This window comes from Gobio gobio (assembly GCF_949357685.1).
Source record: "Gobio gobio genome assembly, chromosome: 3".
NCBI classification, from domain to species: domain Eukaryota; kingdom Metazoa; phylum Chordata; class Actinopteri; order Cypriniformes; family Gobionidae; genus Gobio; species Gobio gobio.
Window position 1 is genome coordinate 44724972 of NC_137099.1, and position 21277 is coordinate 44746248.

Here is a 21277-nt window from a genome sequence, read left to right on the forward strand (position 1 = left end):
AATTTTATCAAAACTTATACATAAATATTCTAAGAATTATAAATATTTGAATTCAATTGGTATTTGTGTTATTATAAAACATTCCATTAGCAGTCCTTATAGGAATTGTCTAAAATGCCCACATGTACGTCATACACTATCTCAGTAGGTTTGTTTTATAGTAAAATACATTTGAAGAAGTTTTCAGCCTTCCCTCTTGTGCAGGAAAGAAGATGAACAAAGTTACTAAGATCCAAACAAACCCATCAACATCTGGGATAGACATGGCTCCTTGCTTTAAGGTAAAAACCTTTTCACTCTAATGGGAGAAGCACAATGAAAGAGTGAGAAACAAACTATTGATTCTTTGTCTAAGAGTGAGAAACAAGGCGCCAAACCATCAATGATTTAACAAAAGCTTCTTCTGCTTGGGCATTGATTTTGATGAATGCGCTGTGTACGGTTGCTGCTGCTGCTGCTTATTCTTGTCCAAGATGTGCAGAATTCTGTATTATTTAACAGATAGAGGACAGAATGAAAGGAGAGGAGGCCTGTGGTTGTGTGCAGGAGAGAGAGATTTCAAGTTTTTCCAAATTAGATAATGGAACTGTGGCATGTGCATGTCTGTGTTTGTCAGGTGACCGTGTTCGAGCAGGAGCATTTCCAAGGCAAGTGTCAGGAACTCACCTCAGAGTGCCGAAACATCCAGGAGCGTGGGTTTGACAACATCCGCTCTATTCGCGTGGAGGTCGGCGCGTGAGTCGCCCACTCTGTGTTAATGATTGCAAAATCTTGCCAGTTAGTAAGGAAATTACGCTTTTAGATGTGTTTGAAAGCTTTTAAGTGTTTCATCCTGAGATGATTTGTAAAATGTGATGATGATGATTTGGGAAATAGTTATGAGAATAACTGAGCTGCCATAACAATTTTGGTTTTCCAAATGTGACACTGAAGACTGAAGTAAATTCAGCTTTGCCATCACAGAAATAAATTACATTTTAAAATAGTAAACACTTATCTTTTCAATTGTAATAATATTTTACAATATTACAGTTTTTACTGTATTTTTAAACAAACAAATGCAGCTTTGGTGAGCATAAGAAGAGACATAAAAAAGCGTAATTAATCCAAACTTTTGACCGGTAGTGTGAATGTTTTAATTCCCTTTAATTGTGTGCAGCTGGGTGGGATATGAGCACCACGACTTCCAAGGGCAGCAGCTTGTCCTGGAAAAAGGAGAATATCCCCATTGGGATGCCTACAGCGGCAGTCTGGGCTACCATGTGGAAAGGATGATGTCCCTGCGCCCCGTCTGCAGCGCTGTGAGTGTGTGAGCACATACTGATGCCCTCAAAGACTTTTATTCTCAAACTTTTCTAGTTTTACCTGACTGAAAATAAAACGAGAAGAGAAAATCTCATAGGCTCACAATGGAAGACAGAGCTGAGCCATATCGAGGGACTATGTGGACTTTTTTAGATAAGCAACCATGTAGCAGCAGGAAAAAAACACCGTAGCAACTGCATATCAAAATCAGAACATGTTATTAAACGCCCTATACAACATGCAGCTGAAAGAAAAAATGACCGTTGAGATTGATGGTGAATGTGATGTTTTGAAGTGCTCGACTTTTGAAGTATCTCTCATCAAAACCATCTCTTTAAAGTTTTTTTCCCCCATTTCCTTCCAATCTCTCTCTCCATTTGTAGGCCCATCAGAGCAGTCGCATGGTCATCTATGAGAAGGAGAACTTCCTGGGCCGCAATGTAGAGCTGTGTGACGATTACCCGTCTCTGCAGGCCATGGGCTGGGGCGACAAGCAAGTGGGCTCCATGCATGTGCAGTGTGGCGCGTGAGTAATGCTCGACAAAACACAATTAGTGCCAAACTACTGTTCTCCTGAACATTTCTCATGCTCAACAGCTGCGCTGACAATACACACAACACAGATGAGACCAGCGTCATTAGCTCACATTCCTTAGTATCCAGTCCTTGTACTTGTGAAGTGTTAATGATTCTGCTTTCACAAAACAGTCCATTGCAACATACCGTCAGATAAAAGATCTTTGTTTGACTGCATCAGCACTCACACAGAGATCATGCATCACATAACAGCCATACTGCATCGGTTATGTAATGTTATATCAATATTTCAGTGCGCATCATCACAGAAACTGATAATTAAACACAGTGATAATTTATTAATGATCTGAGTCTTGTTTTTACATGGCGGATGAAAATGTTTTTACACATTACATAGGGCTGGGTAAAAAATATTGATTTCTCAATTTAAACAATTCTCATTTTGAAGAACCGATATTGATTCTTAAATCCCAAGAATCCGTCTAAGCTGTTTTCTACGGAAGCTTGTTTCCGCCACAGAATAAAAAATAAAAATAAATAATCTCAGAATTGCGCAATATAAAGTCGCAATTGCGAGTTTACAGTATATTACGCAATTCTGATTTTATAACACGCACAATTGCGAGATATAAAGTCAGAATTGTGAGATATAAACTCGCAATTCTGAGAAAAAAGTCAGTATTTTTTCCCTTAGAATTGGACTTTATAACCCACAATTCTGACTTTATATTACACAATTGCGAGTTTACATCTCTCAATTCTGAGAACAGAAGTCAGAATTGCGTGATATAAAGTCAGAATTATGAGATCTAAACTCTCAATTGCAAGAAGAAAAAAAAATCATGCAATTCTGACTTTATATTACGCAATTCTTTAGCCTGACAAGCCTGACCCACATCAAGATGTTGGGTCTGGGAACACACCATTGGCAGGGCTCAATCCCAGGGGCGGGATAAATGGTTGTCTTTCAAATTCCCTCTGCACGCAATACAATAGCGCTACAACCAACCAGAGCAATGAAGAAGGTGAAGCGGAGCTAGTTGATAGATTAAACTTTCGCCGTATCTGGTTGGCAAAACTCTGAACACTTTCTTAAGAATGACTTCAGTGCAGTTCTTTGTTCTTTTCTCAAAGAAAAGCTTAACTCCAAGTCTTCCAGAGTCGCGGCCTAAGCCGATTCGAAAGACTGCTGTTTGCTAGCTACTTATTGTTTTCAAGTAGCATGCGGAACCGCCGCAACTCTGCCGTTGTTATGTTAAGCCCGCCCACTGACTCTATACACGATGTGATTGGCCTGACCAGAGTTTGGTTTTTCCAGCTCGCAAGCCAACGGAGAGTTGCTAGACTACCCTGGCTGCAAATTACATTTGCTGCCGCTAGGGTGCGTCTAGATTTCTAGGCTAGCAATTCTTAATATATATCACGCAACTCTTGTGATATGTAAACTCTTTTTGTGAGATAAAAAGTCGCAATTATCTTTTAAAATGTTCTATTCTGTGGCGGAAACAAGCTTCCATAGTTTTCAGTTGATAAATGAACAAAACTTTGTAGCGCGCCTCCCATCTAATAAATCGCTATACACTTTGTTACTTCTGATATGAAACAACATCTCAGCTTTCAAATTCTGTCAATTTTATTACGTAATTCCAACAACAAATACAGTTTTGGCACTAATGAATGTGGAAAAAAGGAAAATCCAAGGCACTCTTCTTCAAATTATTAAAAAGCCTTTATTTTACGGGCTATTTCATACAATTTCAAACAATCCACTAGGTGGCAGGCTGTAAATGTTCACATGCAAAAGAAAGAAAGAAAGAAAGACAATAATAAAGAACAACAATCCACTAGGTGGCCATACGTCGTGAATGCCCACATACAGAGAGAGTCCACTAGGTGGCTACATTACAAATTAAGCCCAAATCGATACATATACAGAGAAAAAAGGATCACAAGAAAGGACTGAAATCTATTTCTTCATTCAACCCCGGGTATACTGTGGCCTGTAATTCGTATATATAAAATGTTTCTCTCTGTAAAAGTAATTTTAATCGGTCACCACCCCAAATGTTCTTTTTGATCATTTCTAAACCCTCAACCATTAGGCCTTCTGGATTGCTGTTATGCGCATTTTGGAAGTGTTTTGCCATAGAATAATCCAAATTGGCTTTTTTGATAGCATTTTTGTGCTCTTGGTCCGGCCTACATAAAAGCATCCACATTTGCATGATAACCTGTATATCACAAAAGTAGTGTTACAATTAATGAATGCTTTTATGTTATACATCTTATTAGTCTTGAAATCACCAAATTGTTTACATTCTTTAATGTTAGAACAATGATTGCAAGACCCACATTTGTAAGTACCTTTTACCTGTCTATGAAGCCAACTAACCTATCGTGTAGTGTTGGAGCCCTCTTAAAACACATTTTTGGAGGTGCTGAAAATACTTCTCTAAGCACAGGGTCACTTTTAATAAGTTTCCAATTTGAATCTATTATCCTTTTTATGGGATTGGCCAAAGAGCGATATCTTGTAACAAAATAAGCCTGGTTTTGTTTAGAAGATGATCGTTTTTTTCTTTTTCTGGAGTAGCTCTGATCTAGGAATGGACTGGGCTTTTCTATAGGCATTTTGTAAAATTTCTGAGTGATAGCCCCTTTGTGAAAATCGATTGGACATAACTTTTGCTTGAACTTCATATTCACTGCCGGTATCGCAAATACGTCTAAGAGTTGGAACTGGCCAAAAGGTATGTTATTTTTGAGCCAATTCGGATGGAAGCTATCTGCTTTTAACATGGTGTTTCTATCTGTTGTTTTCCGATATACAGTAGTATGAAGCTTCCCATCTTTACTGTTAGAAATGGTTAAATCTAAAAAGTTAATGGTCGTTTTGGAGTGTTTTACATTCCTGTCATTGTTGCTCAAGTGATCATAAAACTGTAAAAGTTCTTTATAAGAACCACTCCATGTCAAGAAAATATCATCAATGTACCTCCCCCACCATTGTATCTTGTCACTGTAGTTGTTAGAATAGACAAAATCCTTTTCCCATAAACCTAAAAAGAGGTTAGCATAGTTAGGGGCAAAGCATGCACCCATTGCAGTTCCCCGAACCTGAATATACAATAGGTCTTGGAAAATGAAAACATTATTTTTAAGTGTCTATTCAGTTAGCTGAATAATGAATTCAGAGGGAGGCAAAGAGTCTATAGGCCTATTCATTAGAAAATGTTGTAACGCTTTAAGTCCGTCATCATGAGCAATGTTTGTGTACTGGGACTCCACATCCTGAAAACTAAAAAACAGTTGTCTGGAACTCTAATGTCACTTAAGACCTTCAACACATGAGTGGTGTCCTGTATATAGGAAGGAAGCTGTTGAGCCAATGGCTTGATATGGAAGTCTATAAATTGCGAGGCTGGCTCTGTAAGAGAATCATTAGACGATATGATAGGCCTGCCCTGAGGAGATTCGAGAGACTTTATGGACCTTTGGGAGCATGTAGAAGGTGGGTATCCTAGGATGTTGACAAAGAAGGAAATCATGCTCTTGTTTTGAAATCCACCCAGTCTCCTTGGCTGTGAGCAACAGTTCTTTTAGTCTTTCTTTCGTGTTGTCTATTGGATTGGACAATAGCCAGCCGCTGATAATAGTCTTGATTGTTCAGTTGCCGTAAGGCTTCTTCAACATAATTTTGTCTTTGTCCATTACCACAACTGCTCCTCCTTTGTCTGCGGATTTTATAATTATAGACTCATTCTTTGCCAAGTGATCTATGGCCAGCTTTTGGGATTTAGTCAAATTCTCCCTGATTCTTTGATCAGATGATCGAAACAGTCTCTCAATATCAAAGTCCACCTTTATTGTAAAAGCAGTCAAGGTCGCATTCGAAACTGGAGGCATAAAGTACGATTTTGGTCTAAAGGGAAATCTTTGGGCTGTATTATCATTTCTCTGATTATTTTGGTAATACCAAACTTTGAGGTGGAGGCTTCGGTAGAATCTAAATAGATCCACCTTGGTGTTAAACTCATTTGTATGGTAAGCGGGAGAGAAAGAGAGTCCTTTAGACAACACACTGACACAATCAGGGGCTAGTGATGTTTTTGATAAGTTGATTACCGTCTGCTCTTGTTCCGATCCCTGAGAATCCATGGTGGTTGTCTAAGTCCTTGAATGTTTTCTGCCTCTCCTTGTTTTGGGACTCTTTGGTATGGCGTAACTGATTTAATCTATATCGAAATCGAATCAAATTGCATTGAATTGTGAAACTTGTGTCAATCCCCAGCTCTAATATTATTACATTTTTAATGCGCATTAGAAACCAGCTGAATTTGATTCAAGATACTCTTCTTTTATTAAAACACTTTTGTACATTCCCTTCCAAACAGCTTGTCGTATTTTATGCAGTCGCCACATCTCATTTCCTTGCTTTTTTTTTTTTTTTGACCTCTCCATCTGTCTCACACTCCTGGCATCCTCTGTTTCCCTGCAGCTTTGTGTGTTACGAGTACCCTGGCTATCGAGGACAGCAGTACGTTATGGAGTGTGACAAGCACAGCGGAGACTACCAGCACTGCAAGGACTGGGGCTCCCACTGCCAGACCCCTCAGATCCAGTCCATCCGCAGAATCCAACATTAATGCCTAAGGGGAAAATGGAAGGAAAAGGAAAGTGTGCTGAGTGAGGAAGCAGAGGAGCCGCGATCAATCAGTCTAGCAGCAGTCACTTTATGAGGTGCAGTGTGGCAAATTGTAAAACCTTCATTGGTTGCAAGTAGTTTCCACAAACAAAAACAATTCCAATGACATGCATATACAGACACGCATCAATGCTTTTTAATGAAAAGTCATATTTTTAAAGTGCACATCCCCACACCAATCCAAGGTTAAGCAGAAGCACTTATACAAGACTAATTTTCTATACAAAAGAAGCACAGTGGAGAACACAGGGGAGTCAGTAAATCAAGGCAAGATGTATATCTTTATATGCAAACATGTCATGCTGTGTGACATTGGAGTGCCATATGGGGACAGATGGGAGTGTGTGTGTTAGACCGTTTGGTGGAGAGGAGGATGACGGTTGACTAATAAATGCATACTCAACTCAAACTAGCATATTTGGTCTTTTTGCCTGTACGTGTGTAAACTGATCGTTTGTAAGTGGACACTAACCAACTGTAAATGATTGTATCTGTCCTCAGTATAAATAAAGTATAAAAAGGGGAAAATTTATAAAATAGAATAGAATAGAATCATTTCATATATAATATCTAGGAAATGCTTTATAAACACAACAAGGCCTATGCTGGGAGCAAGGGAAAAATGTTAAGTAAAACCTTTCGATGAAATAGTTTTGAAAATAGCATTGTTATTACACTCGCATCTGGCATCTTTTGCATTTTAAAGGTCTTTCTGTTGGTCAATGTCGTGTGACAAGCCATTTACAAAATATGCATGGGGAATTATTTAGCCCTCATGCAAAATTCCCAATCACATTGATTCCTATCAGATTTTGTGTGTGAAAACTTGTCTAATAACAGTAAACGGTGCAGGTGTTGTGCCGAATTTTTGACTCCCTGCCAAATTATTAACTCCCTTATTGAAGTCCGTACCTGATTGCCTAATTCTAACCCCACTCCTAATCATAACCACATCTCAACACCTAATCCTAAACCTACCTATACTAGGGGATAATATTCTGGCAGGGGTCAGAATTCGGCACAACACCTCCCTGTACGCAAACTACACATTAAATAGGTCCTCCGCACCACATTGCTCTCAAAGATTAAGTAGCATATTAATATATAATGTAAAGAATTATGTTTTTTTTTTTTTTTAATAACGTGCAAATATAAATGCAGATCCAGCTTTAGTGGAGTCATATGGAAATTTCTTTTTTTAATGACATTTAATAACTCTTTCGAAAAGAAAGAAGGTATGTACTTTTGTAACATTTTAAATTCTTATTTAGTCTTGACAAACTATTATAAAAAAAAAATAAAATACTCCAGTCCAGATCTCCAGGTTTAATATTAGTTTATTAATATTATTTGTTAGAAATGACCCAAGAAAAAATATAATTTTCAGATTGTGTCAGTACACGTCAATAAAACGTTTAATGCATAGTTTAATGTATAAAGAAATAAACACATCACTGTTCAGTCCCGCAAGCTGTTGTGTGTCTCCTGTCAAGTGCCTTAAAAAATTATTATTGGTGTATTTTCCAATGTTTACTCAAGCTTTCTTGGGTAAACTATATTTATCATGCTTTAGTTTCGTTAGTAAATTTGGAAAATCATTTCAATTGTGTTAGTTTTTCTCCCAAAAATGAAAATGTATTTACTCCACCCTTAAGTTGTTCCAAACCTGTATGATTTTTTTCTTCTGCTGAACACAAAACAAGATATTTTGTAGAATATGGCTAACCAAACAGTTTATGGGCCCCATTGACTTTCATAGTAAGGGGGAAAAAAATACTATGGTAATGTGGCCTATCAACTGTTTGGTTACTGACATTCTTCAAAATATCTTTTTATTTTCAATAGAAGAAAGAAACTCATACAAGTTTGGAACAACTTGTTGGTAAATGAGGGTGGGTAAAAGGGTGGGTAAATGATGGCGCAATTTTCATTTTTCATTGAACTATCCCTTTAATTGTTCTTACTGACAGTTTAATGTTTTTAAAGGGTTTTATATATTTTTCGTACATAATTTGCCCTTTGTTTACTTGATGCTCTACCTCCATTATAGAATATTGGTGTATACTGAATACCATTGAAAATGAATACTGTTTATTAAAATCCACTAACTGTATGTTGTTTGTTGACAGTAAAACTGATCTGAAAGAACAGAATGGGGTTTTTATGAACACAATGACAGAGGCCTCTTCACAAAGTTTTACTGACGGTAAATGTGACGCACCTAAAATGGCTTTCTAAAAAGTTTTCTTCAGCTTCTGAAAAACACATATCTATATTTTTTTTCATTCCACAGCCTTGTGTTTCTCTTTTTAAACACAAAATATGTCTGTTAAACTTCTTGAGTGCTGCATTTTTAGGATGCTATGTAATGCACGAGACACTGCAAAAGACATGAGACGTGAGGGCAACGTGTAAAAAATATAGTCCACCTAGCCTATGTTTACATAAAAAACACTGGAGAAGTAGAGAAGTGAAATGCAAAAACATGTTTTCTGTGAACAGCCCCTAAAAATATAACTGCATAAAGCACCTACATCCAATTCAAATAAAAGAGAAACATACCGAAAAACTGTACACTAAATTTAAGTATTATCCTTTGAATCATATTCACATTATAGCACATTCAAAAAACAGCATTTTAAATCACATAAAATCTGTCATCTTTATTACAATATTTAAAATTGGTTTTATAACATCATATAGGAAAATAAAATGTAACACTTTTTTTTAATGGAGAGCCATTTGATTCTTCAGTTACAATGAGGAAAATAGCTATGAAGTGAAAAAAGAATTAGTGCACACAAATAAAAAAGGAATTCGAAAGAAATACACAGCTCGAGCGCATCACCTTGACCAAGTTCAAAATGGAGAATATCCATTTCTATGGCAACAAACCACCTAACCTTACAAGGTATCAGCAGTTCCTCTTTTCACTTCCCATTTCAATGAAACGATTGTGTCACTTCTACTTTTTTTCTTCGTCTGTGGACTACATTCTGACCTTAATTTTTTCATTGATGGCCCACACTTTTCCTTTTCAAAGAAAAAACATCTTATTTAATAAAAAAGTGAGTAAACGTTTCCAATACCGTTGCTTCCCTTTCAATCGGGCTATTCAGATTTTACAACTTCCCCTCATCTTTCACCTCTCCTTTTCTAGTCCCTCATGTGTTGGACATAGTCCTCTCTCTCTCCCGCCTGCTCGTAGGCAGCGTTGTCTTGTCTCCTCCTGCGGTCCCTAACCCTGCTCCTCTCTGGTCCCGGTGAACCCTGGGAATCGCCGTCTGAATTTTTGTCCTCCTCAACCAACCTTCTCTCATCCTCTTCTTTCTCATCGTCGTCAGCATCACTCAGGTCCGTGTCTGATTCATCGGAATTTTCTTCCTCAAGATATCGGTAACCTTTGACCTTTGAGGAACGGGATAGTAATGCAAGACATTAGCAATGAGAGCGATATGGAAGTAAAATTATTTATCCACCTGGAACAGTAGTCAAGCCTCTAAAAGGACATTTTAGAAACGTATAATTTCTAATAACAAAATTTCTTGCCATATAAGTGCTTCAGCAAAATACAAAAAACTTTACAAATTGATGAGCCAAAATGATTGCTTGCTGTAATTGACAGGTGCAGTCATTAAAGTTGTTTTGAACCTAGAAATGTTTAGTTTAATTTTACAGAATAAATTCAACTTCTAACAATAATGTGTACAAAAAGGTTGTTCCCTTTCGTTCAGTCACTCCGACGTACGTCAGTGACTGACGAATGGGGGTTTCGCCTAGAAGCCAATTACCTTCGAGGTGTTTAACAGCGCCCAATGGCGTGCCAATGCCATGGGCAATGCGGAATTTGCATACGTAACTCCGCCCCACCGCGTGGGTATATAAGGAAGTACGCTGGCAACATCGCATTATGTTTCTGCTTTGGAGCCAAGAGTACCTCTTCACTCCTTCAAGCCTTCAACTGAGTCTTTGTCAGCCTTCGAGACGAGCAGCTTTCCAGAGGCGTTGGATCTACGTCGGGTTCCAGTGATCGCATACTGCCTGCCTGCTGATCTGCGCAGTGGTCCGTCTGACAGCTGGTGTGTGGTCCCTGGGCGCTTCGGCGTCTCTGCGAAGCTTCCTCTCTAAAAGAGCTTACACGTGGCACGTCCTTTTCAGGATGTCTCGCCCGTGTACTTCTGGGTGTGGCCGGTCGTTGACTTCCTTTGATGGGCACGATCTCTGCTTGGTATGCTTGGGCGTTCAGCATGCTCAAGCAGCGTTCGTGGATGAGTCATGTTCCCACTGCGGGAACATGACCATCGCGGTTCTGCGGTCTAGACTCAAAGACCTTCGTACTGAAGTGAGAGTCCCCTCTACCACACCCCAATCTACCGCGTGGCCGGTACTTCGGCTGGTGGTCAGGGTGACCTGAGGGTTACGGTGTGGAACAAAGCCCCGACGCTCATGCCTCGGGCCACACCCCCCTCTAGCGTTCCGCAACCCGTGAGTGTCCAGGCTGAAATCGCGGGGCCAGCTCCGGCTCCCCCGCGCATTTCGTTTGGCGCTCCGGAGGATGATGCGATGTCGGTCACCGCATCACAAGGTGGGCTCGAGTCCTCTGAGGATGACGACTTGGCTGTGCTGCCGCCTTCGGGCGCGCCAGCATTGCCCGAGTCAGACCCAGAGCTGACAGCCATGTTGTCTCGGGCAGCCGCGAGTTTAGGGATAGAGTGGAACCTTCCGCCCTGTCCCGAACGCTCGCGGCTCGATGATTGGTATCTGGGGGCCCGCGCTGACTCACGTCAGTCCCAGCCCTCAATACCTTTCTTTCCCGAGCTGCATGAGGAGATTGCCCGGTCCTGGAAGTCCCTGTTGTCTTCCCGTGATCGGTCTGCAGTCTCCTCCGCCTTCTCCATCCTTGATGGGGCCGCGGCCAACGGGTACACTGGGGTCCCCCAGGTTGAACGTTCTGTTGCGATGCAACTGTGTCCTCAGAGCGCTTCGACCTGGCGAGGTGATCCTAAGCACCCCTCCAAAGCCTGTCGATTCACATCAACCTTGGTGGCGAAATCGCACAGAGCTGCGAGGCAGGCTGCCGCCTCTTTGCATGCCATGGCGATCCTACAGGTCTACCAGGCCAGGGTCCTCAGGGACATGCACGAGGGTGGAGTTGATCCGGGGCTCTTAAATGAGCTGCGTGCCGCCACCGACCTCGCTCTCCGGGCGACGAAGGTGACCGCACGCTCCCTGGGTCAAGTGATGTCCACAAATGTGGTCCAGGAGAGACACCTGTGGCTAAACCTGGCCGATATGCGGGACACCGAGCGGACACGTTTCCTCGATGCCCCCATATCCCAGGCTGGCCTCTTCGGCGGAGCGGTTGAAAACTTCGCCCAACAGTTTTCAACCGCCCAGAAGCAGACTGAGGCTCTCAAACATGTAATGCCCCGGCGGCCAGCTGCTGCTTCCACCCAGCCGCCGGCACAGTCGCCTCAGCCTGCTCGCTGCCGAGGACGCCCTCCTAAGGCTCACGCCCCTCCCACCCGGTCCCAGCAGCAGCCTTCACCCGGGCCGGGTCGCGGAGGAAGCCGTAGGAAGGCGTCCAAGTCCCCTCAGGCCACCCCGCGCCCCGCTAAATGCCAGGCCAAGCGGCGCTCCTGAGACGGATGGCTCAGGGATGGGAAATTCTTTCGAGGAGATGGTAGCAGGACCACTCCTTCCCCCGGTGGAGGGCCGGGGGAGAATCCTTTGTTCAGCTGCTGGCCCCCGGGTCAGCAGCACCCTAATCTGGTCAAAGAAAGAATTAACACTCCCATCCCTGAGCCCCTAGAGTCCGGTGAGGCCAGTGCGCGCCACCCACGGGTCCCGCCACTCGCATCCCACTCTGTCGCCAGCCCCCTGGCAGAGCAGACCCCAGTGGAACGCGCGTCCTTCCCTGGTCTCCTCTGTCAGGACGCAGCCGTTAACCGCACCCCCACACCGGGACGCCCAACAGCCTCCCTTGTCCGGGTCGGTAACGCTGCATCGCTGCCCCACATCGGGTACGTCTGTAGTCCGAATGACCCCGCTCGTACAGTTCCTGGGAGCTTGGCTTCAGATTCCAGGGCTGTCCGGCTGGGTCGAGAAGACAGTCAGGCGCGGCTACGCGATTCAGTTCGCGCAGGTTCCTCCCTGTTTCCGGGGAGTCCGCTTTACTATGGTCGGGGCCAATGCCCCTGTCATGAGAGCGGAGGTTGCCACCCTACTGGCGAAGGGTGCGATCGAACCTGTCCCTCCAGCCGAGATGAAGTCCGGGTTCTACAGCCCGTACTTCATTGTACCCAAAAAAGACCGGTGGGTTGAGGCCAATCCTGGACCTGCGCATCTTGAACCGTTACCTTCACAAGTTCCCGTTCAAGATGTTGACAGCGAAACGCCTTTTCGAATGCGTTCGTCCCGGTGATTGGTTTGCAGCGATCGACCTGAAGGACGCCTACTTTCATGTCTCCATCTTACCTCGACACAGACCGTTCCTACAGTTTGCTTTCGAGGGGCGGGCATACCAGTACGCGGTCCTCCCATTCGGGCTATCTCTGTCCCCTCGCGTCTTTACGAAGATTGCAGAGGCAGCCCTTGTGCCCCTACGGCAGCACGGGGTTCGTATCCTGAACTACCTCGACGACTGGCTCATACTGAGTCACTCTCGAGAGCAGGTTTGCGAACACAGAGATCTGGTTCTCCACCACTTAGCCTGTCTGGGCCTTCGGGTCAACTGGGAGAAGAGCAAACTCTGCACAGTGCAGAGGATCTCTTTTCTCGGTATGGAGATCGACTCGGTCGCCATGTGCGCGCAGCTTACGAGCGAGCGCGCGCAGTCTCTGCTGACTTGCCTCCGTCAAATCGAGAGCAAGAGTGCGGTTCCACTGAAACATTTTCAGAGGCTCCTGGGGCATATGGCATCGGTAGCCGCGGTAACGCCGCTCGGATTGCTACATATGAGACCGCTTCAGCACTGGCTTCGCGATCGAGTCCCGAGATGGGCATGGCGGTCTGGCACGCTCCAGGTCCAAGTGACCCGTGCCTGCTTACAGACACTCACTCCGTGGTCGAACCTCAGTTTTCTACGGGCCGGAGTGTCCTTAGAACGAGTTTCCAGGCATGTTGTTGTATCAACAGATGCCTCCGCCACGGGCTGGGGTGCCATGTGCAATGGACAAGCAGCCGCGGGCTCCTGGACAGGACCCCAGCGCAAACTCCTGCATGTCAATTGCCTCGAGTTGCTGGCAGTACGGTTCGCCCTGCACCGCTTCCGAGCGTTGCTGAGGGGTCAACACGTACTTGTCCGGACAGACAACACGGCCACAGTAGCGTACATCAACCACCAGGGCGGTCTACGCCCCCGCCGTATGTCTCAACTCGCCCGCCATCTCGTTTTATGGAGTCGAAGCACCTGAGGTCCCTTCGTGCTATCCACATCCCGGGGGTCCTGAACCGTGCAGCCGACGAGCTCTCACGGATTCAGCCACTTCCTGGAGAATGGAGACTCCATCCCCAGACGGTCCAGCTGATTTGGGAACAGTTCGGCGACGCACAGGTAGATCTGTTTGCCTCCCAAGACTCTTCCCACTGCAGCCTGTACTATTCCCTGTCCGAGGGCACGCTCGGCACGGATGCACTGGCGCACAGCTGGCCCCAGGGCCTACGCTTATATGCGTTTCCCCCAGTGAGCCTTCTCGCACGAGTACTGTGCAAGATCAGGGAGGACAAGGAGCAGGTCATGTTGGTCGCCCCGTATTGGCACGGCCAGACCTGGTTCTCAGAACTGCTACTCCTTGCGACAGCCCCTCCCTGGCCTATTCCTCTGAGACAGGACCTCCTCTCTCAGAGACGGGGCACCCTTTGGCACCCGTGTCCAGCGCTCTGGAAGCTCCACGTGTGGCTTCTGGACGGGACGCGGCAGGTTTGAGTGGCCTGCCACCTACGGTGGCCGCCACCATCACTTCCGCTAGGGCAGAGTCTACACGACACCTCTATGCGTTGAAGTGGAACCTCTTCGTCACCTGGTGCTCTTCCCGCCAAGAAGACCCCTGGAAATGCCCGATCGGGTCCGTGCTTGAGATTCTCCAAGAGGGGCTGGAGCGAAGGCTGTCTCCCTCCACCCTCAAAGTTTATGTGGCCGCTATATCTGCCCACCACGATCTCTTGGAGAACAAGAAGGCAAGTCAGCACGACCTGATCATCAGGTTCCTGAGGGGGGCGAGGAGACTAAATCCTCCTCGCTCTCCTCTCGTTCCCTCTTGGGACCTCTCAGTAGTCCTAAGTGCTCTGCAGAGGCCTCCCTTTGAGCCTTTGCGGTCGGTCGATATTAAGTTTCTGTCTATGAAGACGGCTCTGCTGACCGCATTGGCCTCTCTTAAGAGGGTCGGGGACCTACAGGCATTTTCGGTTGACGAAGCGTGCCTAGAATTCGGGCCGGCTAACTCTCACGTGACCTTGAGACCCCGGCCTGGATATGTGCCCAAGGTTCCTACCACTCCCTTCAGAGATCAGGTAGTGAACCTGCAAGCGCTGCCTTTGGAGGAGGCAGACCCAGCCTTGGCATTGCTCTGTCCAGTACGCGCTCTCCGCGCTTACGTAGACATGACGCAGTGTTTCAGGACCTCAGACCAGCTCTTTGTCTGTTATGGTGGAGAGCGGAAGGGAAGTGCTCTCTCAAAGCAGAGGTTGTCTCACTGGATAGTGGACACCATTGTTTTGGCGTACCAGCAGCAAGGCCGACCATGTCCCCTTGGTGTGAGGGCACACTCCACCCGGAGTGTGGCCTCCTCCTGGGCTCTAGCGCATGGCGCCTCGCTAACAGACATCTGCAGAGCTGAAGGCTGGGCGACACCCAACACATTCGCCAGATTCTACAATCTCCGAGTGGAGCCAGTGTCCGACTATGTACTCGCCCCCCCGAGGGGCCGGTAATGGACCAGGCTTAGGTGTCTTCGCTTGCTCGCCACTCCACTCCACGGACTGGATACGTGCGATATTTTCCTCAGGTGAGCTCCCCGAGAGCCCTGAGCTCCTCCAGCACTGTCGACGCTGACATCAGTTCAGTCTGCCCTTTCGAGCCCAGACCCTCATGTCCGGCCAGGTGCCCCGTGTGCATGGTTCCCTCCGGCGACCCCCACACGAGTATTTCCACCGTAAGCCTCCTCAGTGAGCAGGTGTCTTTCCCTTGGCAAGCCCTGCCACCCCTAGGGTTAAAAATCCACCTTCGGCTGGTACCCTAGAGTTCTTCCATATGCAGCCCACAGCGGGTCATATGTGTACTCTCTAAAGCCGCGTTTCCACCGCAGGAACTTTACCCCGGAACCAGGAACTTTGGGGGGGAACTCGGTGTGTTTCGACCGCAGGAACCAGGGTCTAAATGAAGTTCCGGGTAAATATTTCCCCCTCCAAACGGCCCTGCTTGCGAGGTGGGACTTTTCAAAAGTTCCCGAACTTTCGGGGGTGGGACTTGGGCGGTGAACATGCTGATTGGTTGAGCTCTCGCAGCTATTTTTTTTTCCACCGCCATATTTACAAGTCTTTTGCGAGGTGGGTTTTGCGTTCAGTAAATATTTTTTTTTGCAACAATGGAGTTCAACAAAAAATTCGACCGATGGACCGACGACGAGGTTCAGGCTTTATTGAGCATATATGCGGAGGAGGACATCCAGCGGGAACTGGAAACGGCGACCCGCAATGAAAAGGTATAACTGAAGATATCGACTCGGTTCCAGTCACACTGGAAAACAATGCAGAGAGAAGTTGAAGAAATTAGACAAGATTACAAGAAATTAAAGGATCATAACAACCGGAGCGGTTCCGACCGGCGTATCAACAAGTGGTATGACCGCCTGGACGCGTTGCTGGGACACAGACCGTCCTTTTCTGGCGCAGCGGTAACGAAAGACTCGTCTAGTGCGTTGTTGGAAACCATCCCGGAATCCGAGTGGGTTGAAGGTAAATATATCATCTTGGTATCATCTATTAAACTCGTTGCAGTGTTTAAACACGTTGCAGTAACTTTTTTCAACGTGCTTTTCCAGGTGTAACGAGTGGCCCTGATGAATCGCAGGCAACGGAGACCAGCGTGTTTTCCCCCGCGGTCACCAGTACGTTATAAAGCTGACAAAAATGTGTATATATTTAAAAACTGATGTGTAATCCTTAATGGTTTTGTTGTTTTTAATTGTAAACTTAAATTGCCCATGATAAAAATTGCACACTGGGCATTGTTCAAGCTGGGCAAACAATTGTTCATTATTTGTAGTGAAAACACTTTAAATAATTAATTGATGGTTTCTATTGTTTCATGGTTGCCTTGTGTATTAATTTCCATGTGTTTCTGTGCAATTTTTCTACTTAGAGAAAAGGAAAAGGGACTGTGACTTTCTTGATGCACTGAGGGACATGGAGGATGCTAACCCTGCAGCATGGACAAGAACTGACCAATATATGCAGCTGTTACTGGAGAGCCAGGCCGAGGAGAGATGAGGAGGCAAGAGTTGGCATTCCACCAGTCAGAAGCGGAAGAAAGCAGACGGCAGCAGAGGGACTTTCAGACCGGGTTTCTGTCTGTTCTTGGACAGTTTGTCCAGTTGTTCAAGAAGTAGCCACAATGACCAGCCGCTTGAATGAAGCATTTGCACTACCACATTTGTACTTTATATATTGTACGTGTTGGCACAGCTCTTGGACAGGTTACTGAAAAATACACTTTTTTTATATTGTTGTTTTCACATTTTATATTTTCATTTTATTGTTCTAGTAATTTATTTGTCTTTGCACACTTTTATTTTAATTTTGTAAGAACTAATCTGTCTAAAATAAAGTAAAATGTGTAAAATGTCACTGTGTCTTTAATTTCCACATTCTAACTATATAACCACATTCTAATTGTATTCATATAGTGTAGGAAGCAAATAAAAGGGCTGCTGCTCGCAAGTCTTTCTGAATATGCACATAAACATATCTAGAAAACCCAAATATTATATTTTTAAATGTATAACTATGTGAATGTAGTATAATAACTTATAACCACAACTTAAGTGAAGCCATAAGTGTGGTCCTGCTTCATTTCAAATTTGAGGAAGAAGTCTCTAATATTATGCATTTAATGAAGCATATTGTAATACTAGTCATGTGATTTTTTTTTTTTTTTGTGAATGTTAAGAGATGTTATTGTGATAAAAAATAAAATACTTGCAGTCTAGTACCTAATCTTTCAACCGCTTAATTCAGTCTATTGTTTTCATTCAATTAACTTTTCACACATCTGTCATGACTGAAACCTCATTATCCTTTTATAGAAAATGTTTTGTTTTGGAATTGAGCTATTACAACACATTCAGATTTTGGATTGCCCATCATCCCATTTTGCATTAAAATGGTCAAACCAGGTGAAAGTGCACGTTTAAATAAGCAGTGTTGGTAATGTGTGTACATAATCAGCAAAAGCAGCGCTGCTTGCATCACCTACACTTGTTATTGTTGCAGACAGTATCGCGCAAAAGTGATAACTGTCCGTCGGTGACTGGGAGAAGCAGTCGCGCGCATTCCCACGTCACCGGACTAATTTGCCTAATCTCCCCGGTACTTTAGACCGCGGTGGAAACGCAGATTGTAGCAGGTCTGGGGGAGAAAAAGTTCCTGGGAAAAAAGTTCCTGGTACAAATAGTTCCGGGTAATTTCGGTGGAAACGCGGCTTAAGTCCTCCCCACGGGTAGGCATCTTTGGCATTCCCTCACTGGGATATGCTTCCCAGTGTACCTTGGTAATCCTGTGATAAGTGGGAGTCCTACGGCCTTAAGTGGCGGGATCTCACACTTACGCAGGGCACTGGACGACAGCTGAGTGGCGCGGTTATATTGGAACCCCCATTCGTCAGTCACTGACATACGTCGGAGTGACTGAACGAAAGGGAACGTCTCGGTTACGTATGTAACCCTCATTCCCTGAGGAGGGAACGGAGACGTACGTTCCTCAGCCACGTCAGCTGTGCTGCTGGAACGCGGAGTTCAGATCTTGGCTCCGCAGCAGATGAATAATGCGATGTTGCCAGCGTACTTCCTTATATACCCACGCGGTGGGGCGGAGTTACGTATGCAAATTCCGCATTGCTCATGGCATTGGCACGCCATTGGGCGCTGTTAAACACCTCGAAGGTAATTGGCTTCTAGGGGAAACCCCCATTCGTCAGTCACTGACGTACGTCTCCGTTCCCTCCTCAGGGAACGAGGGTTTCATACGTAACCGAGACGTTTCTTTAATACATTCACTATAAATCTCCCACAGACTCGCTGCAGTGACACATTAAAGTCATCATGGACAATTCTTGTTTTTTTGTTGTTGCAGTGTTTATTATAAATTATTTATCCGTGCATCATTATTTTTTAAGAATGTATGTGCACTTGTGATCCTTAATCAAAAACGTTAACCTCCCCTCCCCCTCGAAAATGCCATCTGCTCTTTTCATTTTGTGTGTATCGGTGGAGGGTGGGACTAAATATCCTCCATCTGACTGAAAACTGCCACCATTTAGTCAGCAATGCCCCAACTTCCCGATCCAATCAATTCCCAAGGACGAAATCAAGTCCCGCCCTACATTTTTTTTTTAGTTTTTTTTGTGAAAGAATTGTTTGGAGGGAGCATGAAGAATCATTTTCACACATGAATTGGCATCTCTAAGTCCAGACCTTAAAAGATTAGTTCACTTTAAAATGAAAATGTCCTGTTTCTGAGGAAAACTTTTGCTCCACACAATGGTCTTAAATGGCAACCAAAATGTTGAAGGTCCAAATCAATGCAGTTTCAAAGAGCTTCGAAGGGCCTCAGAGGCGTTGCACGAGGAATAGGGTCTTATCTAGCGAAACTATCGGTCATTTTCAATATACTTTTTAACCTAAATTGCTGCTCTGCGACGTGCCACGGATTGCGCAATCACGTCAGAAAGGTCGCACTAGACGTAGGCGGAAGTACCGCCCCAAGCGAACGTGTGAAGACAAATATAAACACCCTTTACAAAAAAAACAATTTCAAAATCTTCCGACATCGTTGTTTAACCTTTTTTTGCTAAAGGATGTTTGTATTAGTCTTCGCATGTGCATTTTGTAAACATGGGGGCGGTACTTCTGCCTATGTCTAGCGTGACCTTTCCGACGTGATTGTGCAATCCGTGGTGTATCGCAGAGCAGCACAAGATACATCTATGGGTCAAAGACGAAATAGGGGTTTTCAAGCATCAAAAAAATAAATGTGTAATACAGCTTTAAATTTTGTTTTTTTCCTGTACATTAGAATGTGTCCTGTTTAATTTTATATTTTCTTATAAAAAATAATGACTATCACACATTTTTTACCATGATTTACAGAAGACACCCACTAAAATGTCATTCAGTGTAACAATATTTATGTATCAGAAAATCTTATTAGGCATATTTAAAACAGGAATCATTTGATGGCATATTAAAGGACTCTATTTAAGTATCAAAGTCCAGCCCACAAATACTAATTAATTGTAATTTTTAAATCTTTATACTTTGCCACTATCCTTCAAACCACTAGGTTTACCTATTTGCCAGGAAGAAGTTTTTGTAAGGAAGTGAAAATCATTTAAAATAGAATAAAATTTTGTATGATCACATTATTTTATATATTTTAATGATTACAGGTTAGAATAAGTATATTGTTTAATTTTTTACATAAATATATCTGTTACACTGAATGAAAAAAGCATTACCCTGAATGACGAAATTCTACTTCAGCTTATATTGCAGGCCATAAGCTGGCCATCTATATCAAAAAATGAGCTTGACCAGTAAAGTTAATCACAATTATTCACAACATCTACTTATTTTAAAAAAATTCTAACAATATAAATGTTTTTTTGGCATTTCACTGAATGACGTGCGGTTTTGTAACTTAGATACCACACCATGAAAAGGTGGAATTATCAAATATTTAAGAGCAATCAATTCACTTTTCTGCAGCACCACATGGTCTTCAGGGGGCCTTTTGATGATGTCACAGACTGTCGAATGACTATCTGTTTTTTATATGATTTCAGAATGGCTTCTTGATCCTGTTACACTGAATGATCTCTTACAAACTGGATTTTCGGGACAAAAGTCCCCTGGTTATTTAAATACTTAAAAAAATAAGTAAGACATAGTCCTTTTAATATAACACAGCCAACACATATTTGAAAATGCCAAGAAAACAAATATATTTTTTTACTTGTTATTTCATACATTTATTTAAAGATGTAATGGCAAAATCAAATTCCGGACCATTACGCTGAATGACAATTTTACACTTTGGAACATTATTTCCCCTAAATGTTGACATTTTATTTTGACAAAAGTTATTTGAAATAGTAAAGTAGACAGTTTACTTGCATTTAACATGTTTTTTATGTATATAAAATTACTTTTGTAAACATAATTTGATGCGGACACCAAAATATATATATATATATACATATATAATATATCTTTTTTTTTTTTTAAATGACAGATGGTTTCGCTAGATAAGACCTTATTCCTCAATTGGGATTGTGCAGAGCCGTTTTGAAGCCATTTGAAGCTCTTTGAATCTGCATTGATTTGGACCTTCAACATTTTGGTTGCCATTGAAGACCATTGTGTGGAGAAAAATCCTGAATTGTTTTCCTCAAACTTAATTTCTTTTCGACTGAAGAAAGACATGAACATCTTGGATGGTACGGGGGTGAGTAAA

At 43.5% G+C, this 21277-nt stretch overlaps 2 protein-coding genes across 3 annotated transcripts in view; one reads left to right on the top strand and one right to left on the bottom strand.

The window, feature by feature from the left end:
• Positions 1-212: 212 nt before the first annotated feature.
• Positions 213-6952, top strand: cryba1l2 (crystallin, beta A1, like 2; the record flags this gene model as incomplete). Its single annotated transcript, XM_079812419.1, has 5 exons — positions 213-281; positions 617-735; positions 1160-1301; positions 1689-1831; positions 6341-6952. 5 exons carry the CDS (start codon positions 213-215, stop codon positions 6486-6488), a joined length of 621 nt encoding a protein of 206 aa, XP_079668545.1. The 3' UTR covers positions 6489-6952.
• Positions 6953-7866: 914 nt separating this feature from the next.
• unc93b1 (unc-93 homolog B1, TLR signaling regulator) overlaps positions 7867-21277 on the bottom strand; it is a 34440-nt gene continuing 21029 nt past the window's right edge. For both annotated transcript variants that reach the window (XM_079812391.1, XM_079812392.1), the window contains exon 13: positions 7867-9955. In XM_079812391.1, the coding sequence (XP_079668517.1) occupies positions 9704-9955 (252 nt within the window). In that variant the 3' untranslated portion in view covers positions 7867-9703. The remainder of the gene's footprint in view (positions 9956-21277) is intronic.